The 26,345-nt window shown below is 37.8% G+C and overlaps 1 protein-coding gene across 1 annotated transcript in view; it reads left to right on the top strand.

The window, feature by feature from the left end:
- Positions 1-26,345, top strand: part of ARHGAP15 (Rho GTPase activating protein 15) — a 303,832-nt gene that overhangs the window by 164,591 nt on the left and 112,896 nt on the right. The window contains exons 8-9 of the mRNA XM_054278010.1: positions 5,805-5,927; positions 14,879-14,977. Of these exons, the coding sequence (XP_054133985.1) occupies positions 5,805-5,927; positions 14,879-14,977 (222 nt within the window). The remainder of the gene's footprint in view (positions 1-5,804; positions 5,928-14,878; positions 14,978-26,345) is intronic.

Here is a 26,345-nt window from a genome sequence, read left to right on the forward strand (position 1 = left end):
TTTTTATTTTATAAGCATAAGAGCATGATGCAAAATATGAATTATACAGCCATTTTATTGAATCTTTACTGCTAATGCACGCAAATTTCACAAAGTGTAATGACACTACTGAGCACTTAAGTTGTTAGGCTGTCATATTACAGAAAAATTATTTGTGCTATATAATCACTGTTTTCTTTTTCCTATTGTTTATTTCTGAGCTTACTTCATAAACATCTGTAAATGTAGATATACTTGCTGTGGCAAATATCTATTATTGCACCATAAACCTGAATCACTTCGGGTCCTTTGGTGCCAAATCAAGCAAAAATCTTCTGAGCCTCTCCTGGAAGGTGATACCCATTGTGATGCTGCACATTTTGAGTCTATGCTCTGTAGTTATACATTCTGTAATTTTGAAGCTTATAAGAATAATGATCAGCGGCAATGCCCAAATCCTGATTTATTTTTCCATCCATAATTTTTCTAGTGCTCTTTATCTGACTGTGTACCTGTCTCTCATTTTACTCTTTAAAAAAAAAAATTATTCATGATAGTTTGTGTAATTCAGAGACATGCCCAGGGATTTCACCAAGGGATAAAACAGGATGACTGGCAAAAGTCCTTCACTCAATAAAGAAGGGGAGGTGAATTCTTTATCCGTTTAGAGGAGATTTTATTGGCTCCATCTCAGAGCATCACAAAGAAGAGGAAGGAAGAAGGACTTGGGTTTGTCACTTTCAAAACTCTGGTGCTGGTTGAAAACCTGTCAGTTTTTACAGGCAATGATGCATGCTGCTCCGTCCTTAAAGGACTAACAGTAGTTTTACATCTACTGCAGGCAAAAAAATTTGATGAAATGTTGAATTCTCAATTCCAGTGGTATCCAATAAAACTTGAAGTTATGAGTCAATATATTAAATTACCGTGTCTTTTAGAATGTGAGCATTATCATACACCTCTGCACTTTAAGATACGCTTCTTCAGAAATATAAGACACTCAGCAATTAAGCATCCCCATTGCTTGAAATTAATTAATTAACTAATTAATTCCTTCCAATTAATATTTTCACACATATGTGGTAGCACTGCTGTTAGACTGGCACTTTCTTTCTCCAAAGTCACAGAGACCTATTCCTGCCTCCCTCTTTTGTCATCTCAGCTTTGTTTCAGTCCTGCAAGGTGTTGCTGAGGACTCTGGTTATGGCTCTGTAAAGGACTTTATAAAATTTTTATTTCAAGACATGAGAGTTAAGCTCAAGGATCTGTTCATATGTATTTTAAGAATGTTCCAGCTAGGATTTTGGTTAGTGTATTCTGTATTTTGAATGGTCAAGCCTGTCATTTTTAGTATTCCTTGGGAAATAATTACTTTAACTCCGTTTATGGGTGTTATATATATCATTATACAACAACTCATCTCTTTCTAAGAACTTCACAAAATTTTAACATCTTTGAAAAGTACTAAAAAAATATGGATGGTCCAGGCTAATTATTTTGTTATTTTTTTTCCTGGAGATCAAGGCTAACGGAAGAGAAGGTAGGAATGCAAAGATATTTAAATCTCTTATCCATTGCCACTGCTGCTCTTCATTCTGCTCTTTCCATCCAAATGAATTACATACAGTAATTTTGGGTGTTATAATAAACAGATAGGCATCATAATAATGTATTTCAGTTAGGAAGAGGTACTTGAAAGAAATTGGTTTTGCAATACACATGATGTGAGACAATCAATAGTGCTTTAGTCTGACAAGCACTGTCAATATCCATTGTCACAGTTCAGAAAGTCATTAATGGATAGTTCTTCAAAAACCAATGCTTTCAACACATTGGAAGTGTTCAGATACACTGTACCTGGCAGGAATTAATCATAGGTAAACCCCTGAGATTATGTACAAATGCAGAGTAAATTAAGAGTGAAATAAAAGTCGTTGGAAGGAATTTGAGACCGTGTTATGGGGAGTTACAAAGTCTTGCCAATAAAATATAGAGTTTAGGACATATTAAAAAATTTTACACACTGAATCATCCAAGCTTTGCTCAGAACATCACACCCAGGAAAAACATTCTGCTAGAAATACATTGTCTAGATTCATTATTAAATTCACAGGAAGTTATCTCAAACAATTTTATCCTGGCCCTGAAGAGTTCAGAGCCTTGCCTACTTCTGAGAGTGGTCACCATACCAAAATCTTGGAGCAAGGCTTTTGTAGCTTCACCCTGCAATTTGTTGGTCACTGCTTAATCCTGATTAAACTATAGTAACTTTATTCTCATTGCATCATAGTTACAGTCCAGGATGTTAAAACTTAATTATTCATCTTTACATCTCAAAACTTTGTTTTCTGTGGAAGTGTGTCACTGGGAGATGTTACATTCATTCTTGCTTTCCATGATTCTATTATTTAAATGCTATTATTAAGGCTAGATTTAAATAAGGACTCAGACAATTTTTAAAAGCCAGAAAAGTACAGGTCAGTTTATGATCAGTGCTTTTTGGTGTGGTTTTTTTTTTTTTGTTGTTGTTGTTTTTTTTCCTGAGCATTTAACTTGTACTTATTCCCTCTAATTCAGCCAATGTTATTACAATGCTATCCAACAATAAGGGCCAAAGGTGTGTTCTTTCTTTTAGCCCTAAAAATCTGTTTATAATATTTTTTTTTTGTATCCAATCTTAATGGCACTTCCCTATTGTGATTAGCTAGTTTGACTTCATACATCTTAAGAACTGAGGAAAAGATCTTGCCATTATTTCATTTGTCCTTTCATACCTTTCCAACCTGTAGAATAATGGAGGTCTAATAAAGTATCAAAAGTAATCAGAAATGCTTTTCTAGATCTAAGGACTCAACTTACTACCAGTCAAACATGAAAATCCGACAATATTCAGCTTACATTTTTGCTGGTGAAGAGTCCTTGCACACACTTGCACTAGCAGAAAAAAAAATATTATTATTTTGTACTTCCGTCCTTTTATTCATCAGTCCTTTTAGCTTCTGTATGGAACTGACTTCTCCTTTTTTATGTTGTTTGATATTTGCCAGCTTTCTTTCATGTAGGTTCCTTCTGGCCAAATCCAGAACCTGAAATTTAAAAAGGAAGGTGTTAAAAAAAATTTATTGTGCTTTTTGAGTTTTATAACTGTTGTGGTTTTTTGGTTTTTTTTTTTTTTTTGGTTGGTTGGTTTTGATTTATTTTTTTTACTATTGGGTATAGCACAGCCATTTTAATGTGGGGATATCGGGAGAAGAATTGTTTGGCAAGAGAAGGAATACTTCTAAGTGAGTTCCCAACATGAATATTTCTGCCTAAGCTTGGTTTTGGAACATGCTATCTAAACCCTTAAACTTCTATGAGGCTTGGAGTTTTTTTCTGGTGACTCACATGTATTTAATAGAATAAAATGAGAAATTCATCAAGTGTCGTTTTGAACTTTGTGCCATGCAGCAAAATGTGATACATACAAAGATATCCATGACAATAATTATTCCTACCTCTAGATGTAGTTTTAACACCATAATTGCTGTTTCAGGTATAAAACTTCCAGCTGGGTTAATTGTTTTTTAAAGAGAGGGATGTTCACTCTGCTGTTCTATCCTTCACAGGACGACCACATGTACTTCACTTGGAACACCTTAAATAGTCAAAGTGGGCATAAAACACTTCAGAGCCCCCAGAATGGGAAAAGTGGCAGACAAATGGAGGACCTAAAGTATATTTTTCACTCCTGCATCATTTACATCATTTGGGGAAGCTTCAGGGTAAAGGCAACCTAGTTGTGAATTGCTGTGGACAGAGTGACACTGAGCAACAAAAGAGACCCCAAACTAAACACATCTCACTTCACTGTTTCAAAGTACCACTAAGATGCAGAATTAGAAACATCCATTTGTTGTTCTTTTTATAGCACAGCCAAGTGACTTGGAATTTTAGCTTGTCCCTGCCAAGGATTGCTCAATTTCGAACAAAAAGTCCTCTGCTATAATGTTAAAAAAGCACCAACCATCAATTGAATGCTAATCTTTATGTTCTATGATACATCCCTCCAGGAATGCTACCATTAAAAAATGTGAATTTCAGTTTTCATAAGTGATGGATTATTGTACCAAGCCATGTATTTTCCAGTAAAGTGTCCTTTTATTTGTCCTGTGTGATTACTAGTTTGTGGAGGTATGTGTGGGGTCATTTTAGTGCTGTGGGAAAATGGAACACTCTTCTGTTAAAATCAGTAGTGAAATCAGAAGCAAACTATGCTCTGATCATTGTAGGCATGTGTTTAAATATTGCTTTCCTTAATTGGCTATGTTCTATTTACTTAAAATGAACAATTTGGCAAGTTTTTCTCCCTTGACAACAGCAAAGCATAAACCATTTTATAAGTTTGGCTGTTAAAATCAGATTTGTAATGTAAACCACAATATTCCAGGGTTGTTGCTGTTGCTTAACCAGTTATTTTAGCTTGCCATTGTTTTATAATTGTGCACCTTTGAATGTTCTGGTTCTGTTAAAAACTAATGCAAAATGCCTTGATAAAAAAAAAAAAAGACTGATAATAATGACCATATTTTTAATTTTTACTTTTGCTCTCTCTTTGCTTGGATCCTCTGTCTGAAGATTGCTGCATTATAGGGGAGGTTCAGTCTGCATGGGGAGAGGAGGGAGCATGTCTGCAACTGCAGCTAAATTATCTCTTTAGAGATTCTGTCAAAGGGACAATGGACCAGGCTCCTGCCAGTGCACCTAGTGGAGAATATTGTATTTTGGTGGATTGATTAATTGATTAATTGGTTAATTGATTAATTGGTTAATTGATTTCCAAGAGAAGATGGGAAGCTGTTCTTTCCTTAGAAAGAAGAAGCCAACCCTCTCTGACTGGAGGCCTTTGCCAAGGGGGCTGCACCACTCTGGCTGCCCCATTAAATTAGTCAGAAATGGGCACAGAGACAGAGCTCAGGACACTGAACAAGAGTTATTCAAGGGTGGCAAGTCTCAGGTGATTTGTTAAAAATCTTTAAAAACCAGCTTGTTTAGGAAAAACTCTAGGAAAGGTCTCCCTATGGCATCTCTGCTGCTTCTGGAACAGGCTGAACTTCTCCTTACTATTTTGATAGCCATCACGGTGCCCTGTAAGCACCTCAGCAGAGAAAAAGTTAAATTTATGCCTTTGAAACCTCCTCCAGGGGATTTTCTGCAGCTGGATTCTGTGTCTTTCTGACACAGAGCAGGAATAAATTGCGCTCAAATTGTTTCTCAGTTTGGTAAATGCTTAAATATAATAAAATATAATCATTAGGACGGGAATACTTTTCTTTCCATAAATTAATGCGTCTTGCACACATTTTGTGGCACGCAGCCATGTTTTCTATAACTGCATTAAATATATATATAACGCTTAATCCATCTTGGCAAGAGCATCCAGTCCTTCTCTGGTGGTGTGGCCATCCATCCCTCTCCCATTGCTAGGAGTGCACAGCTAATAGTGCGTAGCACGCTCGGAGCCCGGAGCTGGAGCTGAAAAATCACCCATGTGAAACTTGTGGGATCCGTGAACACTTCATGAGCAAACTGGTCGCCATCCAAATACTTGTGGGCAATAAATAACCGAGCTCTGCGCGTAACCCACAGGGCGAACTCGCCGTGTTTATTCACAAAAGTATTCATCAGATGGTTTGCAGTGTCCAACCGGCCACGCTGCTGACCTACCGCATGACTGGGGTCTTACCAGGGTGGTTGTGGCCACGCTTTTCTCAGGATATCTCAGAAACCTACTGTTAATTCAGAAATATCATTTCACTAAAAATTTCTCTCTTGGTTTCCTTCAGTTTTCAGGCTGAACTACAGTGCCTCTGACACAAATGACAGAAACCGCATTAAAAGCAGATTAAAGAAGTTCATCTCCCGAAGACCCTCCTTGAAAACATTGCAAGAAAAGGGACTTATTAAAGGTGTGTTCAGTCTTCTTCTTTTTGGTGTAAAAATTTAAAAAATCACAAATGAATATTTGACTCAGTCCATTGGACAAGCACTTCTTAAATATGGTTTTGTTGCTGTGTCTCATAACACACTGGTGAACTATAAAGAAAAAAAGAATCAATGTATGGTTCATCTACCTCTGTGATATCTGACTGCTCCTGCAGTTTTTCTGCTTTGGTGTGCAAGTGGTAAAAGCCCCTCCATTTAACACCACAAACAATGCAAATCAAGATGCTGCACAACTCCATTTCTTTTTAAGAAAAGAATATCGATATAGTTTTATGTTTTAGAACCCAAAATAGGACCCTCAGATGCTGTGCTGACTAATTTATTGAAAGACTTTCTGCTGTCTTCTCTCATTATTTTTCTATCTCACCAACAAAATCCATTTTTAACAATTTGAAATACATGTCAACGAATAAGAAATGCTCTGAATCTGTGGGTTTTTTTCCTATTCCAATTTCTTGCTAAGCTGGTCAGCCGTCACTTTCACATATTCTTAAAAAATTGTTTCTTTGATAAAACGTGTTTGTTCGTTTATCCAAGAAGTGTTTCACTGAGAAGCTGGTAGTTAACTTGAAGGCAGTAGCATTCTGACCACTAACATCCAAGCAAAGCTGTGCTTTTAAATATTGTCTGGAATAATACTTGAAAAATTTACGCACTCCCAAATTATTATGTGTGAAACCCACAACTGCACATGCAAATTGACTAGGAAGAGGCATTTTGCCAGCCACCCCTGTCAATCTCTGGAGTGTGAGTTTTCCAGTGGTGTGTCAAAAATGGCAAGGGGTGTTCCTAGAGTGTCTGTCCTGAGCCAAGAGATTGACCCCAGCCAGAATAAGCTAAAGCAGCTACAAGAGTTCAGCACCAGCTGGGCCCATGTCTGGAGAGAAGAAGATTTGATGAATTGAGTTCTTATGTTTTAGATACGTGCAGAGATGCTCAGTGCAGTTTTGTTTACTGTAAGGAAATTTTCATTATATGAAACAACAATGTGACTCAGTTATGGGGTTCTGTTTCCAGCTGACACAGAAACTTTGAAAAAATGTCATTTATGTGTCAATATGTGTGTGTGAGGTGTGCACACCTGCACACCAAACTTTCAGGATCTGTCCTTATACATTTGTAGTAACTGATTTCAATACTTCAGAGGGTTTTGCCTTTTTGAAGTACTTTGTGAGCAGAGGGTGGGATTTGAATGCATCATGTTAGTTTGTTCAGTCATTACAGTAAAAGAGGAGTAATTTCAGTCTTTTAATTTCTGGATTTAAGGGTTGGAGGTTTTTCTGCTTAATAAAGTGTGGCTGATGAATCTCCTGCAGTGTTGCATAGGGATCAGATGTGATCCCTGCTAACAGATCCAGATTCATTAGCATAACTCAAATCCACCCTCTAATGTATCTCTCTAGGAAAGCCAGATGAATTTGGGTTTGGCTAGAGTTGCATTAAACTCTTGATTCATCAGCATAACTTGGTTCTACCTGGGATACTTTTCCATGGATGACTGAGGTGTTGTTGATTGGTGGCTCAGTAACTCAGAATCTGTACCAGGCACAGTTTTATTGCCAAAATAATGTTGCCATGAAGAAAACACGTTAGTTATCTACCATGAAGTTTCATTAGGATTAGGTTTTGGCCATGCAAATGAGGCAGGGTTCATTAGCACGGCTTAATTCCAATCTACAGTAAGTCTATGTAAAATACTCATTTGATAAGGTTCCTTCATTGTCTTCACCAGAGTTTATCCCCTTAATCTGTTAAAATGTTATGAAAATGCAGTTGCGGTGCTTATGCAGAGACCACTTTTAAATGTTAATTTTTAGTCTCGTATTAGAATATTTTTAAATCACAAAATTCAACCACCCAGATTACCAATGGAAAGCTTGCCAAATTTTTGTATTATAAGATGCATCTATTTATTTTTCTAAAGGTGACTTAAATGGTTGCAGAAACCCCTCAGAACTATTTATTTGCTTGATTCTTAAGGGAAAAAAATGTTAACCAATTTTTACAAGAAAAATTCCTCCAGCTCTCAGAACATGCCTACGACCTTTTATTCCATAGGGAAATACTTCTGTCAGAATTGTAAATCCCTTAAAATAGGGGCTTGTAATAAAAGTGTGTATAAAGCCTTGCAGGACATCTTGGTACCAAATTCCTGACAAAGAGCTGTTCTGTGTGCTGGTGAAGAATTGATATAAATATCTGTGAAGCGTGTGGTGTTAATTACTCCAATGCAGTGGCACTGTAGGTGCTGTGAAAACCTTCACTTTTCATCAAGTGCTATTCATATTTGCCAGGGGCACTATAAAGCTCTCAAATCTATATTGATTTTTTACATTGTATGTCACGCTGGAACCAAAACTCCAATAAATTTAACACGTAAATTATAGTCATGAGTAAATACATTTTAAGGTGGTAAGTTCACTTAAACATAGTCCTGTGCTCAGTGAGTCGCTGATGCGTGCACACTTGGCCAGGAGACTCCACACATTTCTCCACATTAACCAAATTTGGGAATACAGGCTTCAAAATTAAATAGCAGTTTGATCTCCTGGGGTACTTTGTTCTGCCAACACTGTTATCAGGAAATCTAGAAATTATGTGATTGTCATTTAACTCTCACCCAAACTTTGCTTGTGTAGAGTGTAGCAGATATGCATGTAGAAAGTAAAGCAGGGAGTTAAATGAAAATAGTAAGGAGGATAACAGTCAGGGCAGGGAATGTAGAAGACTGATGGTTAAACGTTAGCTACATGTTGATCTGAAAATGAAGATGCACCGACACTTTGCATGACAAAAAGTTATTTTTGTCCTCATTGTCCTGTCTGCTTTCTAGTCCTGTGCAGAAAAGAAGTCAGGATGGGAACAGCACGTTGGCTCCATTCATTGCAATGGGCTGGTGACTGGGGCTCTTCGTGCTCCAGCCAGAGCCCTAATGAAGATCATCTGTCCTTGTTCCATCTCGCTCATGCTTACACAAAATACCCTTGGTCTCGAAGCTTTTTGAAGCATTTCTGAGATGATGTGCAATGCAGGGACGTTGTGGAATGTGCTTGTGTCTCTAAGCACAATTCTGTTCTTAGATATACACGTGCACACAACCTAGAAATAGTAAATAAGAGGCATGTCCCATGTCTGCCATTTGAGCAGTGTTATTTTGCGAATAACTGTCCAAATTTATACGCTAGGGCAGGGGTCCTTGGTTCCTCGGCATTGAAATATTCTCAGAATTTACAGAATCTGCGCTAATATGCTAGAAAAATAATATATAAATCTTCTCTTTAAAAATGACTTTATAGTCTATAATTGAACTTTGATCTTTTATGTTTGAGCTTTGTCATGATTTAGTATTACCCAGAATGAATTGCCAACCTCCGACTTGATGTTGGCCTCCTAGCATCCTGATTTCTGAGATTTTCTAGACCAACAAAGGAAAAGAAACTTCTGTGAAACTGTGATTTTAAAGCTATGATGCTTGTGTTGGTAATACACTATCACAAAATACACTCTCAGCAAAGAGTAAAAAAACATGAGCAACAACCTCATATAAATGACACTGTGGGAAATGAGGAAAATGAAGCTATGCAGCTGGCAAGAAATTTATTTAGGTTCCTTTTCTTCTAGGGTGGATCTTTCTTTCCCAAAAGCTAGACGCTGAAGGAACTCCATTGAATGTATTTCATAAGCTAAGGCAAAAACCAAAACAGCATAAAATTTGGAACGGTGACAACTGTTTCAAGATGAAAATAAAAGCCACTCAATTGCTAGTGAAAGGAACTAGCTGTGATTTGGCTTGATAGCCTATAGAACAGGGCTCAGCATATGTTGGTGGTTGTGCAGATCACAGCACAGAGATCTCCAACCATTCCATTTCCAGGCAAGGGAAAATGTCTTTATTCTATCATATGTTTCACTGGACCGTGGAGGAGTTCAGTGTAATGAGCAGAATGTTCATGAGAAGTCCAGAAGAGCAGATTAAGGCCCATCTTTGGTGTACTCTGTAATTCTTGCAGATTATGAAGGAATTTTGCAAGTGTTCTGGTGCACATCAGCTTAGGGACAGTTGGGAAATGTTTCCTTTGACTTGCAGGGACAATGGGTCACAAGGGTATTTCTTTCTTTGATATGGACATTTGGAAGCAATTTTCCTAAATCTTGTGGATGGCCAGACACTGAACAAAGTGATTTGTTCCTTTGACATGATGCTAAAAAATGATTCTGAGAATTTTTAAATGTCTCATTTTGGGAGAAGTGTTTTGAGTAGTACACCAGACACCCTCTCTTTGAATTCAAACAAGCTCTTGTCTCCAGTAAAACCAGAATATCTTAAAAGAGACCTGTGTCTGTGGTACTATTTTCCCTTTTTCTGAGAATGTGAAACAAATCTGGCAGCTCATATACCACTTAATAGTAACTGTTCACAAATGTAATTTTTTTTTTTAATTGATGACCACCACGGATCAACGATATATAGTAAATCTCCACATTAAAAGGACTGGCAAGATTCCCAGCTTGCATAAATCAGGGGAGCTCCATTGACAACTTCACCGACTTCAGTCAGCTGAGGACCTGCCCCACTTATTGTAAAAGTGTCATGGCATTATTTGGAGCCCCAGTCTGGAATCAGCATCACTTTAATGTCTGACTTAATGTGTCTGGCTACACATAGAGCAGCTAGAAGAAGTCACCTTTAAGAATATGGCTCCAAACGCATGACTTCCCTCTGCAAAAGTTCACAGCTCTGGTGCCTACTGTCCCATCCCTCTCCTTGTACATTCATCTCTGATTTTCTCTTTTCATTCTTCTTTCTTCTCCTGACATTCAAACAGATACATAGAAAAAACTACTTGGATGTTGGTACAAAGCTCTGTTAGTGCAGCAGTTCAAATCCAGATGTTGCACAGTTAATTGTGTTCCTGAAAGGCACAGGATTACATAGATATAATTCGCATTTCTAAAAACTTGGGCATTGTACCATTATACCATCTCCTCTCATGCCAGAATTTAAGCTTCTTCCTGAGACTTTGGAGTATTGGATATGCCCTTCCCTTTTTCTTTTAATAAAAAACACTGAAGTATGAGTTCCTTCCAAGTGTGGCCACATCTCATCCATGTACACCCAAAACAGTTAAACAATGACATTCTCAGTGAGGATGTGGCTTTAGTGATTTTGTTTTAATTGTTTCTTTTCCAGAAGAATTGTCTCCCATAGTTGAGATTTCTGCAGCCCTGGGTTAGTGGCTTTGCTGCAGCTGGAAAGAGCTACTCAAAAGACAAAAAAGAAAAAAAAAGTAGCCCTGTCAAGCTCAGGGAAAACTTGAAGCTCCCCAGAACGAGCAATTCATTGCAGCCATAATAATAATTTTATATTATACAACTTGTGAACGTCCATTCCCTTCTCTTCTGGTGTCTGGTTTTATATCCCTGTGTGAAGCTGTCACACACTCCACCATCTCCAGCAGAATTCTTCTAAACGTGCAGATAGCAGGGATGTGTAATGTAAACCATACCGCCAAACATATTATGAATATATTGCTCTTCTTAAAAATGCTTGTTGGTTTTTCATACTACAGTATTGACTAACTGTCGGTGTTTGATGTATGGTTTACCAGCCTGATGTAGACTTATGGTTAGAGCTTAACTTGTTAGTTCTGCTTTTGCAGCCAATTCAGAATAACTACAGATGCCCCAAGATATTAAAATTGACTGCTCAAATGGACTCAGTGTGGGAGTTTCATTGGTTTTAAATTGATAACAGCTGAAAGAGTGAATGATTAAAGCTGTATATGGGCATAGTATGCAGCTCCTTTGTACGAGCCCTTGTGAACAGAATCCACTGCATGGGAATTGCCTTTGTTCTAATAAAAGATATTTCTGAACAATTGTTAGTTTAAATTTTTAAATGATGAAACAAGAGCATTTCAGGAGCCTATAGAGGAAATAATTCCTGAGAAACTGGAATAACTCTGAGAAGATAAAGTGGATTTCTATTCAGAGGGGAGCATTTAAAGTTAAGTAGCATTCCATAAGGTGGTAATTGTGTCTATTTCCCAGGCATTTGAGTTAAATAAGCTGGATAGGAAACATAAACTGTCATAACAGGAGGTTAGGAGTGTTGTGTACATCTCTTTTTTTCAAGTCATAAAAGATGAAGTTTTGGAGGACCTTATCACAAATAAATCAAATAAAGGGGGTTTTTGCTTTCCTTATCCCTTTGGGAGCAGTTCTTTTTATTTTTTTGAAAAAAATGTTCTGGAGAGCTTTCCCTTAGACTAGTTTTAAAATATGTATACCTCTCCACTTATAAAAGAATAAGAAAATAATATTTTAATTTTAGTCACATAAAAATCTTGCTTATAAAAGTGAACAATTCACCATTCCTTGTGTTTTGAAATAGTGCACAAACAAATCTTAGTTGAGTTTTCCTCAATTATCCCTGCGACCTCCACAAGTGTAAATATGGCAGTGAAACTGCTGCCATTCCCATGTTTATGTGCAGGAACAGATCCAGCAAAAAATCAATTGATTAGAGAGAGTCACGGAATTTGTGGTCCAGGAGTACTCAGAATTGAGATTATTTGGATGACTCATGGGATCATGTACTTGTAAATACTCATGAATTTCTAGAAGGGGAAAAAAACCCTCCTAAGCAGTTGTGTGCTGTTGTTTTACCATAGTTTATTTTGATGCCCAGGAACTATTAATACTATTTTGCTGCCCTTCCATCCAAGATAAAAATCCTGAGTTCTAAAGAAGAGGTGATCTAAAGCTTAACTGTGGGGTACAAAATGTATCCATGCAGTGAAAGGTATAAAAAATGAGTTTTAATATTTTGCTGAATATATAGAATCTGAACCAAGAAATGAAGTAACGGACTAGGTGAGAATTGTAAAACTCTTTTCAGCCTGTTCAGAATTTCCTCCCAGGAATACCAAATACTTTGTGTTCATGTTGGAGATTGAAAGAGTAACTGTGAAATAATCCTAGAAGTTGATTATAAAGTGGTTATAACACAGAAGAGAAACTGCTGAACAGCAACACACTAATTTCATTTCAGTTCTTCGTGTGTTGCCATCTAAACACAGTACAGCTCTTTGCCTGTTTTGCTTCTGAAATTGTTTACAAGTGTCTTTGTCCACCAAATAAGACATATTTTTACTTCTTTTTTAACGTAATTTACATTGGAGACCATTCCATATTATGCAAAGAATTTGACAGGTCTTTGCTAAAATTTTAAAAAACAATTAAGATGTCAAAAGAGGAAGTGCTAGTACATTTTAATCATAAATCTCTGTATGTATAATTACCACTGAAGGCAGCTATAAATGTTTTATGAAGAAAATGTAACCAGACTGTGCTTTGTCAGAAACATAACCCCAAAACATGTAACAGACTGTTCGCTAATGCTTAACGCCACACATGCACACAACCTTCCTCAGAGCAGTGCTGTGAACCCAGTCCTCCATCCCTTCTGCAGCCCAAACTCCAGCTAACTTCAATTCAAGCTCGGATGTACTCTCCCAGAATGCAGATCACACACTTTGGGAGGTGCTGGTCTAAATTGGTGCATCTCAGGGAGTCCAAAGCGACCCCTGCCCCGCACCCTGGTTCTGTCGCTGCCTTCCCTGCTCTGGGGGTCAGGAGAGAAAAGGCAATCGAGTCACTCTGGAAATCTGAGCTGAGGATGAAATAGTGGTGATTAATGAAAATGAAGCTTATTGCAACACAGAATTTTTTTTTAAAAAATGGGGTTTTGCTTGTTAGTGAGGATAAGTTGGTTTTAGAGCAAAAAGCACTCCAATTGGTTATGGTCCAGTGTGGTGGCACTGGCCACGGAGGAAACATCCAATTCCATGGGAGCTGCTGGGTTTTTGATGCAAAGTCCAGACTGGTGCTATCACCTTTCAGCTATCTTTATAATAATTTCCAAAGCCTCCACACCAATTTACAAACCATAGCGCTCTGTTGAAATGCTATATGGAGACTGTCTCTTCGGATAAATGATGACAGCACACTCCTATTGTTTCAGCATTTAACTGGCTCCTATTGAATAGTTCCTCTCATCTGTTTGATTCATTCTGATTTTAGCTGACAACGTCCCTGTTACTGATTGCTCTTTTCATAATCTCTCAAACACACAGAGTGGAAATGAGGTGGAGGAAGCTAATTAGTAATCTGACGGGCTGAACCTGCTAATACAAATATGCTTCAAGATCAACAGTCAAAGTTGATCAAAACTTTGAAATCACAAAAACTAAAAGTTGGCATTATCTAGTTAAAGGATTGCTCTTGAAGGAAGTGAGACTAATCATTAGTTAAACATGGTGTAAGATGAAATCCTCATCAAAAGACATCTCGTATCTCCTCTTTTTCTGAGCAGGCGATTCGATCAGTAAAGAAAAAGATTTTGTGAAGTTGAGATGAAATTGTAACGAGTCCTGATGATGCAAAATAATGAAGTCCTTGCCCTCATACAGTGCTTCATGAAAGAGTGAAACTTCCAAATGCATGGAAGGGACAGGTCACCCAACCAGATGAGTTTCTAGGTTGGACCAAGTGCATCATGGAGAAATTTGTATTCAATGACTTAGGGAGCTGTAGCTCTGGAACTGCCTGCACATTTTCTATGGCAGGTCCAACCAAACTCTGGAGACCTCCAAGCCTTAGAAAAGTCAAAATTAAGGTGCAAGTGGCAATTGAAATTGAATCCATCAAGCACTATGAGCAGCAGATGTGGAAGGATTTGGTTCTGGGGCAAAAGCTAATGACCACTAGGACTCAAAAAGGATTTGGTTCCAGTTTTGTCAATGCATCTTCAATATCTGAGTTTTAAATTAATAGGCAAGCTGAGAAGAGAGAAAAATCTCACCAATAATAATATGCCTTAATGTATTTTCCTCTTGTCTTCCAAATGTAGATCAAATTTTTGGCTCCCATTTGCACTCGGTTTGTGAGCATGAGAAATCTACAGTTCCCCAGTTTGTAAGACTCTGCATAGAAGCTGTTGAAAAAAGAGGTGAGTTCCTTACTATTTGATACTTTTTTTTTACTCTAATAGTAATCAAAACTTTAACCTTGTAACTCTGCTTGGATTGCCAGGGTAGGCAGACAGTACACTCTATAATATAGTTATGAATGGAACTATATCACATTCTGTGTATCTTCATTTTCTTTATATGATAAGACATTAATAGAACTCATTCATGCTGGTTATTCCGTATTTTCCTTTGATATGTTGTTGGTTTAGTCTTTCTCTGGGTAAGCAAATGTTAGCCATCAATAAAATGTCAGTAATTTCATTCTAAATTCCCTGGTGAATGTAAGGCCAATACTTTTTTCTAAGTCTTGAATTGTATTTAACCAAAATAAATGTTATTCTAGCATGGCCATATTTATTTTTTTTTCCTAATGAGTGCAGGTGTCTAATTTTTACAGTTATTTTAAAAGCCATGATATTGCAAAAATACTGAAATGAGTATCCATCCTCATTAAAAGTTTTGATTAATAAGAAGGATTTCATAGTGTAAAAAAGATGTACTTAACACTGTTGCCTGCCTTCCTGTCTGCAGTGTGCATCTTCTCTCACTGAAGGTCATTTTCTTTGGAAGGTGCATGCGGTAGATGCAGAATCTTAAAATGTATTGTATAAAAATGTGAGGCTTCATCACCATCTGTTACAAGTTTACAACTTGTTCCAGGGATCTGGGGAAACATATATCTTGCAAAAGATAGAAAATTTATTTTCAGAATAAGGCTGGGTGAACCCATTGTCACTGCCATACACCGGAGTCTCAGAACAAGAGAATCCATGAAAAATAAAAAAGATACTTAGAGCGTTACCCACAAAGGCAAAAGCTATTTTAATTCTGCCATTGTTACCTGGTTTTATAGTGAAAGGTGCAATAAAACTACCCCGGAGTTTCAAACTCAGGGAAATTCATGCTTTAATTATACAGCAAAGAGAGCACTGGGATATTATTATTCCCAGAATGATTGGCAGGAAGTCAGAGACTGAAACAAACTGGAGATCGTTCAGCAGGGGGAGATAGTAGCATTGGGTTCTTGTGGAGGGAGGCTGGAGGCTGGATAAAAAAAGGGGAAAAATGTGTGAAGTGCCTATTAATAGAGGAGGAATTGCGAGGTGAAATTCAGAACATGAAAAGGAAAAGCAGAGATTAGATTGCAAAAACGCCACTCCATGCAGAACGTGTCTAACAAACTGCTTGGTTACAACCTCAGCACGAGTCCCCCCAAGAATGCGCTGGATATTTCATAGATGTTTTGGAGTATCTGACCGCTCACTCCTCCAAGCAGAAGTGAGGCCAGAGGTCTCTGCACTGCTGAACTGTAATAGAAGAATTCAAGGAACTTAATTAGATGTTTACTGTCTGTGAGATTGTCCAAAAAATGTTCATATTAGAAACTGGATGTATCACGGTTCCTTCAAAGGCGGTCATCCTTCTGAGTACTGCACAACAGTTCTTGTGTTTCCTTCAAACTTGCTGTAACTCAGAGAAGCTTACCCCTTTTGCTTAGCCTAACATGTAAATAAAAGCTAATCACATGGCATGAGATAAAAATTTCACGTTATCACTATATTTACGAGTTTATATTTGATACGCGGTTTTTTTCTTTTCTATTATCATTTTCTTGGATTAAGATGCCTCCATTTACTCGCATTCTATTTACTCAGAGTGTTGTTTTTACTGAGTTCTGGCATAAACTATCTCAGGACAGCAGTAATTTATGTGAAGCTAAGTCCAATGTTTATGCAAGCTTCTGATGACATTTTGTGCCGGGGTTGGTATTAGGAAGCAGTGTGTGGAGGTGCCAAGTTCTCCCGGCATGGCTGAGACTCAACAGATCTGAAACCCTCCTCTTAATGGCCAGATATGCCTCCAGCCAAGACACTCAACTGCAGAGTCATGGGAAATACTTATGTACCAATTATGGGAAAGGCACATTTAATGAAAACTGTATGTTTACTTTCATAGTCTTAGTAAGATGGCCTAGATACTCGGTACAGCTGGCATATTGGCTGTGGTAGAAAAGCTTTCTTTTCCTATTTAGAGAATATATCATCCACATACTGTAACTGTACCAAAAAATGTTACGTGCGTGCTTCGCTTCAGATAAAGCATTATTAGGAGAAAAGACCTTAGGAGACCATCCCTAAATGTTATTTACAAACCGTTTGTGCTCCACTGAATGTTGTGTTCTTAGCTGTCAGCTCATGGATTTAGTTTTTATTCACCTACTGGTTTTCTGCTTGTTTTTCTGAATTTTAAAGCAAAATCACTGTGTGCAGAAAGTCTAGCAGAGATCTGAATAAATGATATTAATTAGTACATTTTTCTGAGTAGACGAGGTTACTCACAATAGCCAAATCTAGCAATATTCTCCCACAGATTAAAAATGTACAGGTTGTCATTAACCATTGGCAAGATTTCCTGATTAGTTCCGCTATTTTAAAATGAATCTCGAAAGGATATTAATTCTGAATATATTCTCCTCTAACTTAGATCAGAGTTTGGTCATTTGTCCCCTAGTTTGCTTCTTTACCATTTCAGAACAGGGGTGCTTTCTAAGATCTGATCTAAAAAATCTCACATCACAATATTTATAGATATTGTGGTGTGAGATTCTGATATTTATCTATCAAACAAGGATTCACTTGAGAATGTGATAAAAATGGAATGAATTCCACTTTTTCAGCCTCTTTTTGTATTTTTAGTTATTGAAGTAGAACTGTGAAGCAGAAGGTCTTTCTCCATTTTCTCAGCCATCTTGCAGAGCTGGTAGTGGAATTTAATAAAGAGAGGCAATAAAACTGTGCCCATTCTTGGATACTTGCAAGGAAATTGTCACATTTCATTTTTTTTTTTAAGGAAGCTCAGTTTTTCTCTTCATTCTTCCTGTTCTTATGAATTACTTATAATAATTACTGAATTATTCATTCATAATTTTTGATGAACTTCTAGTCCTGATTATTGAGCTATCCAGACCACTGCCTCTAAAGTCAAAACTACCTTGGGAAAATGTATTGTATCCTTGGTATTTAATGCAATATCCTAAATAGAAGAGCCTCCCATGTCTGTGGTGTGACCTGGTGAGGATAAGAGAATAATTCTATACCATGCAGCAATCAGATTGAAGGAATACAGGGACTACTCAAAGATCTCCAGCATTTCTTCATTTTCTGTCTTCTCAGGGACTTCAGGGGAAAGTTTTATGATAGAACAGCACATTCTGTGGGGGTTTTTTTCTGTTTCTTCTTTTACTTTGCCATCCACACCTACCTTGGATGGACCTCAGGCTTTTCTGGGGCTATCTGTCGACCTGGCCTTCTCAATCTGTACTCCTGTTCATCAATCTGTTCTTCAATCTGCTTCCTTCTTCTCCCTGGGAAGTGTCTGACAGGTAGCACCAGCCCCGAGCTGAGCAGTGCAGGGAGGAGAGCCTGGGACAATCTTCCCAGAGCGCTGCAACTCACACGCTGCTCGCTCCTGCCAAGGGTGGGGCCCATTGCAAGACTTTTTTTGGTGTTTCTAGGCCAGATATCATTTCCAGTCATTTCTGGAGTCGCCTATTTGTTTTGTTATCCACGACCCTTTAGAAGTCCTGGCTTTTTTTTTTTTTTTTTTTGCATTTTCTTTTTTTAAAAAAAAATATGTGAAAGGCATGAGTAGAACGCATTAAAAAAAAAATAAAAATATCACTCTGCGCTGTACCTCAACAACATGCCATCCAATACTTCTCATAGTAGTGTTTTATCGTGTGAAAACAGTCTGATACTAAACTCTTTTCCAGGGAAGATCATTTGTCTGTGTGTCTAATGACAGAGTAAATGAACACCCCTAGCAGTCTGCATCCTAAACCTACCCAGGGTATCCAGTGTGGCTTGGGTTTTGTAAAGAAATACAGTCCTAATGCTCCAGGGAAATATAATTTAACTTTCATCTCTCTTTTGAAACATCCTTAATTTTCTCCCTCCATTCCTAAATCCGAGTTAGAGTTGTCAAATCAGCCTAAATGACCTGAAAAACGACACTGCAGGCAGCAAAGCTGGTGATTACAGGTACTGTTTCCATGCTGAGCTGGACGTTGCAGATATTGTTTTCTGTTGCTTTTCTTGGAGCACAGGATGCTCTGACAGGAATGATACACAAAATTACATATTTGATTCAATGCCTAAAAGCCACCCTGGGATCCATAACCTTGCTTAAAGATTTAAGAAAGACCTTTAGTCCACTTCTGAGAAGGTTCTTAGCTTAGAAAACTTTATCTTTCAACTTTACTTCTTAGCAGCTGTTATGTTTTTTTGCAGTCGTTTGTTTGACAGGATCCAGTTATAGGTTCCGATGTCTGTTTAAAGAAACAGGGAGGTTGTTGGCTTTAAAATTCCCTTACTGCTTGTGTGTTCAACATTTTCCCAGGCTTTTCTACATAGTTTGCCAAGTAAAGGGACTGACCTTTTGTAGCAAACACTTTTTCATTTCTAAATGCTCACTTTGATTTTTGTCCCATTTTATGCTCATTCCAAACTGTTTACAACCCACTAAAAATGACTGTGAATTATATGTTTGTGTAATGGATTCCTTTTGTGGTCGGAGTGGAATGTTTACTTTGAACAATTAGTTATCTTTGGGCAGATTATAGTGACCTGAAAAAAGAATGGCTAAAATTATTATAGTACCTTAACTATTTCCTTTTGTTATCTTCTCTGTGTGTCCAGTGTGTTATTTACTGGGTTTCATTGCACTGAGACCCAGGGAACAAATCATGTTAAATAAGAGCAGTGACAAAATCCCCTCTGAGTGTGGGGCTCTTGGCTTGGGGAGCAATCTGGGGTAGCACCAGTGAGACTTCAGAGGGCACCATTAAGCATTTAAAAGCTGGAAGCGCAATTTTAAGAAGTCATGGTTTTGAAAAAAAAAATAACTTCCTGCTCTCCAAAATTCAGATTTCTCATGGCCTCCAAAGTCTGCCACCCCAAAGTGCCTAAAACTGATACTCATTTTAGCTTTAAATAACTTTATGTCCATAGCTGTGCTTGATTATGAACATGATCATTGCAGACATGCAGACACACAGTCTCATGATGCAGAATATTCAGGGTTTAAGGGAGAAAATGACTTTATGGGCAAAGATAAAGTAGCTTATGGGATGTAGTAAAGAAATACAGTCATCCCAATGGAGAGAAATGAAGATAAAAACAGTATTTTAAACTACCTCACCTCCCAAATGCCATGCTGCCCTGTGACAGAAGGTTGTGTCTCTTTCATCAGTTTTATCTGTTAATCTAAAAGCTAAAGTGCAGCTAAAAGCACTTTAAAACCTATTTATAAAAAAAAAAAAAAAAAAAAAAAAAGAAAAGAAAGTGATATTTCATTACCTTCTAAATCATATATTGCTTAAAAGGTAGTCAGTATTCTGGTAGAATGTTTACACAGAGGAGAGTTCACTTATCTCAAGGAGTTAAGCAAAGAGGAAATGAGTTTTAAAAAATATAAAGTATTGTGAATATATTTATGCTGCTAGGAAAAAAAATGAGTTTTTAAAAGAGTCTAATGCTATCTCATTTTCTAATGGAAGAAAGAAAAGAAAAAAAGAGAAAAGAAAATCCCAAACACCTCCTAAAGCTGAGGATTCCCATGCTGGGATTGTTGGCTTTGGTATGATGGGGTGAGTGGCTTATAAACCAGTGAGGATGGCAGAAGACACAAAGCTTGTGCAGCCAAGGGATGGATTCACAGCCTTTGTATAAAACCAGAAATTTAGGTAGGAAAAGCCCTCTAAGATCATTGAGTCCAACCTTTCCTCCAGAACTGGCATGGCCACCATTGAACCATGTCCCCAGTGCCACATCTACACAGCTTTTAAATCACTCCAGGGATGGGGAATGATTGAAACTCCACCATGATTATGATCCCACCACCTATCTCCAACTCTGTATGTATTATAATTCTCATTATCAGGTTTAAGTTCAACAGCATGTTCCTCAGGATTTATTTAGCTTGAGCAAAATTTTAAATTTTATTTGGTGCTCAAAAACAGTTGATTGCCATCCCTGAGGAGCTGAGGGAGGCAGCAGGAAAGTACAGGGTGTTTCTGCCAGGGTGTGCTCAGCACCACCTTGGGCTCCCAGTAAATGCACAGTGCTGCTGGGACACTTCCCAGCACGGTTAGACCAAACCCATCGGCCAGAGGCATAAAGGATTTGTTCTGGCAAGGCTTCCCTGAGCAGGGAAACCTCAGGAGACTGACCTATCCTGTCCCATTTTATATTTCTGTCTGAGTGCAGGATTGTTCTCCAACAGCACTTGGCCTCTGAACAGCCACTGAAATGTATTCTGTGTTTTTTCACTCTGGTATCTTTCTATCCTCAGAGCAAGAAATTCTTCATGAATAGCAGTTTGCTTCCTACAAGTTCATTCACTGATTTTCAGTACTTATTCTCCTCTGGAAATGTATTTTCCAAGCTCTTGTTTGATTCTCCCAGGCCTACACATGCTTCCTTGCTTACTCTGATATAATTTTACATTCTGTTTCCAGTGGCTTTAGAATTCAGTGCCCTGAAAGTACAGAGATCATGTTGCTCCACCAAGTGATCTGAGCCCCCCAGTTCTGCTAATTTTGTACTGTTCATTCTTTCCCACTTTGGGATAATCTATTATGCTTGGATGCAGGCACGCACTAAAAGCTAATACTTCCATGAAGAATGTGCAATTTGTACTGTTTAGCTTGTGATGAGATTCCTTTTATGATTCTATCTTGTTCCAAGGAGGCTTCTGCTCCCAACTTTTATATGCACTGAATGTAAAAGAAAAGGGAGACAAAAAAAAAATAAAAGGGGAAACAAAACAAACTGATAGGAAAAAAAAAATTGCATGCACACAAAAATATCCAGCAGTTCAGCAGATAAAGCCTTTTTCCAGGGAATTCCTGTGTGCAGAAGAAATCTGTTTCTGAGGGCATTGAACTATGTTTACTTTAAAGTGGCCAATGAGCATAAACTCAAACGTACAGATGAATGCAATATAAAACAACAAAGTTCTGAGAAAAGCCCTTGCAAGTTTGTGATTTAAAATGTTTGGTGCTTCTTTATTATTATTATTATTTTGTTTTTTAATAAACTCTTCTTTTGAGTAGAAATTAGGAGCGGTTGAATTTAGTGCAAACATATTTGGCAAGATTTCCTCAGCCATTTCTGTCTTCAGGCTCAGGCAATCCCACTATAGCCACCTTTCTTAGAGTAAGAGCCAGTTAATAGTGTTGTGCAAGGTCCAAGTCAGAGTTGGCTCTGAAGGGTATTCACTCTGGGGCCTCTGTGTCTGCTAGAAAGCCACATTCTGAGCTAGAAAAAAATATCAAGAAGTGTCAACAGGAAACATCACGGAAGGGCATACAAGACAAATTAGAGAAAAGGAGACAACAGACAAAAAAGAAAATAAAAAAAGAAAAAAGAAAAAAGAAATAAAAGCCTTGTAATGACAAGGCACAAAAGAGAATAAATATATAATTATTTTAAAATTTGAAAGAAGAGACTCTAAGTTGGTTAGGAGAGGAAAAAAAACATAAAACAGGCAGGTATTTGAGCCAGTTGTTGTCTTTGTCATAGTCACCTGATACCTGGTTCATTGATTAATCTCTTCCAGAGGAATGTATGAGTTTCTATTAAAAAGAGGGGGGATTTGTATTTTAAGCCGTGCCAGTAACAACAAGCAGACACTCAGTGTTCACCAGAGTAACATTTACAATGCCTGGGCCAAATTCATGCCTTGTGTAATTTTATTGCTTTTACTGGAATTACACCAGAGATGAGTTTGGCCTTTTGCCTTTTTCTAGCATTGTATAATATATCTATTTGTGAACATGCAGAAGGAAACAGCGCATTTCGTCTTCCGAATTTTCCATAAAACCCCGTTCAATAGGCATAATAAATAAAACAAACCACTTGACCTACGAAATAAAAAAGAATCAAACAACGTTTTCTAGATATTAAAATAATGTTAATACACTTTGTAAATCAGTGAGCTGACACTTGCATGCACTGAAAGAAAAAAGTCCAGAGAAATTTAAAGCCAGCTGACTCTGTGTGTGTGTGTTGCTTGCCCTGTGCCAAGGAGGGAATGAAGGTCCTGACTCACCCCCTGGTCAAAGGCAGATTCAGGGAAGCTGGCACATGAGGGTATTCACCTCCCAGCCATGAAAAAGGTAAAAAGAGAGGCACAAAACTCCTCTCTTTTCCCCCTGAATAAGCTGAGGCTGCGAGGCACCGTGCCCTGGTACAGTACACATGCCATCACAGACTAGGAGCTGGCAGGATTTCCACTGCAAACCCCATTTAGTCAGACTTTGCAGTTCAGCCATTAATAGAACACTTTGGGCTAACACTTGACAAAATGAATCTTGGCCTAGAAGAGATGTTCACTCACACACAAAAATAGAAGTTAAGTCCATTAAGTTCCTTTAAAAGGAAAAGAGGTGTAATTTCAGATCCTTTCAATATCTCTCTGCTTAAATAGAAAGTTCTGGTTTTTTTAAATGTTATGAAAACATAATTCCACAATGCAAACTAATCACTTTTCCTATGGGAGGAAAAAAAAAGCTACTACAACTACACTATAATTTTTTTTCAAAAAAGTTTTACAGCAATAAAAGAAAACAGACTAAAAAAGAAGTTTTACTGTCCATATGCCACACTGTGGGGTCAGCTTAAAAAAAAACCCTTGTGCTTTTTTTTTTCTGCCTGCAATTCAAGAAAGCAAATAACTGCAGTTGTATTTTATTACTTCAATTATTTGCTGTAGCAGCTTGTGTTACATCAATGTTTTAATCATATAATACCACAGTCTAATGGGATTGATACCTAAGTGAGAGAAGTTGTACCAACAGAGAGCTTCAGAAGGAAGGCAGAGGGCAAAGGGGGAGGATAGATTAAAAAGGAGGCTTTATGTGAAGGCTTTCACTTCTTTAGGAGAAGATTTCTTCAGCTTGTTTTACTCCCCTGAAATTATGAAACTGATATTATTAGCAATCTAGTAACAGAATTGTCCCTAAATTGGCTACTGCGTGATAACCCCCAAGGAACTAACAAGTTTTTCAGAGATCTCCAGTTGTCTGTTGGCTCAGGAGATTGTTGCATTATGATCAGGATCCACACAGATCATGGATGTAATTTTATAGCAAACCAAATTCTTTTGTCTTCGCTCAAACAATGGCTTGGGAGGAATGGCATAGATGTAAAGAGAGCAAAATGTGTGAGCACTTTGTTTCATAACACAACAGGCTTCTTGGATCCTCCAGCTCTTTCCTTGTGGTTCCTTCATGCACCTTCTGTGGTGTTGGAGGTGAGGCCTTTCAAAAAACTGAAATTTTTGGGGAAAAGATATTGCAATCAGAAGCTGCTTTCTCATACTTATTCTGCTTTGAAATGGATATTATTTCTTCCTGTAATTCCTGCTTTATTAATATAAGCCTGTCCACCAAGACAGATGGAGACTTCTCTTGAGGGACCTGAATAGATCTATTCTGTGGTCAATAGCTATGCCTTTCAGTTAAGGAAATGGGTCAGAGTTTTGTTGTTTCAGGGCTTCAAGCTTTATCTATTTGAAAAAAAAAATATAAATAACCAGATTTTAGTTCAATATTTATAAACAAAGGACAGGAACTTGTTTAATTGCCAAGATTATGTGCTATTAACAGGTGATGCTGTGGCTCTTATAATCACCACGGATTACTCCAAACCAAGGGTAAGGTGATGCCTTTGAAATGTCTTCACTCAGAAGATGAGAAAGTCCCCAAAAGGCAGAAAGAGGTTGTTCCATGCCTCTTTTCTTCACCTCCCCAGGAAAAATTCCCCCCAATATTTGAAACCATATGCTCTGATTTGTCAGTCCCGAGCTGCCATGGTGTTATGTGACATAGCACACCAAAGCAGCTGCCACCAAATGCCTTCCCCGTGCCAGCAGTAACCACACAATGCTGCTGGAGGTGCCACAGCTTTTTGTTTACTCAGAAATGAAATAATTTTGATGAGTGTATGGTATCGGTTAGCAAGTGTTGAGTTCCTCATGGTGATACTGCTCATGTTGACTTAAATGGAAAAACGGATCAGCTCAGAAACCTTTAATAAGAAAAGTTCCTTCATGTGCTTGTAGTGATGCCCTGCGGAGCCACGAGAACTAAAAATCTGTCAGCATACTTGGTAGGAACTTTGTTTCATGGCTCTCTAGCTCATATGATTGAGATTAAAGTGAACAAAATCTTGGCACATAGCTTGGCAGGCGAGAAGCATTCCTGTGTTTGTGTGTGTGAGACAGAGGGACAAAGAGAGGGGGGAAATTTAGCAGCCACTCATTCGGTGTTAAATTATCAGGTGCTACATAGTTTTAATAAACCTTAGTAGAGAGATAAGATACATCCTCTACTATTGAAAATTGCTTTCACTTAGACTGTAAACTTGACTTTGAACAAGCAGAGCATCCCCTGTAACCACTGAAAACAAGACCATTCAAACTCTCCAGCCCAAACAAATTGCAAGCCAGACTTGAATCCAAACAAAGAGGTGGAAGGTTCTGGAAGGGTGCTATTTATGCAGGCAGGTTTTCCTGCTTTGACACTAAACCAGAGCAGCTACAAAACATTTTATTTAATGCCCTGATCTGTGACCTGCAGGACTGTCCTCACAGCAGTGGCTGCAAAGACATGATATTTTCTAATACTTTTCAAACTCTCATGATGTGGATGCCTGAAAAATATCTGAATTTGCACACTATGAAGGGTTCACAATGGTGCCTTTTATTATCTCTGTCTCAGCTGCATTTTTGTGTTCTGATATGCCCTACATTAAAAACACAAAGGCCACAGCTTAGAGCAAGAGGTTTCTGTAAGAAACCCTACAACTGCCTTGGATGTCTGTAGAGTAAATGTCATTAATAATTACTGGAATTCTCACCAAAGAAGGAAATTAGATATGGAAAGCACTTTATGCCAACTTCATCTTTCCAAGCCTTCAGAAATACCAGAGGGCCTATGTGAGCCCTAGTAAAAGGGATGAGATTGGATTTCTACCTTCCTTACATCATTCCATGCCACAGTCAGCTTTAAGACACAAAGACAACGATTCAAATCAAATTTCTTCCTGTAGCTTTAAATTACAAAATAATTATCTTCCATGAAAATATCAAATGATATTCATATTTATGCATTTACTTCACCCAAAATTCAGCTAACAGATATCCAGTGCATTTTATTGCCAGCAACTAGGGTTGTTTTCTTATCAGAAGTCAGTATTTTTATGTATTTCTTGCATGTCTCAGCCATGTTTTATTTATTTATATAATTTGTATTTCATTGAGTGTTTTTTTTTATTTGCATAT

Source organism: Melozone crissalis, unplaced genomic scaffold (assembly GCF_028551555.1).
Source record: "Melozone crissalis strain CALT ecotype California unplaced genomic scaffold, PUWL_Pcris_2 ptg000023l_1, whole genome shotgun sequence".
Lineage (NCBI taxonomy): Eukaryota > Metazoa > Chordata > Aves > Passeriformes > Passerellidae > Melozone > Melozone crissalis.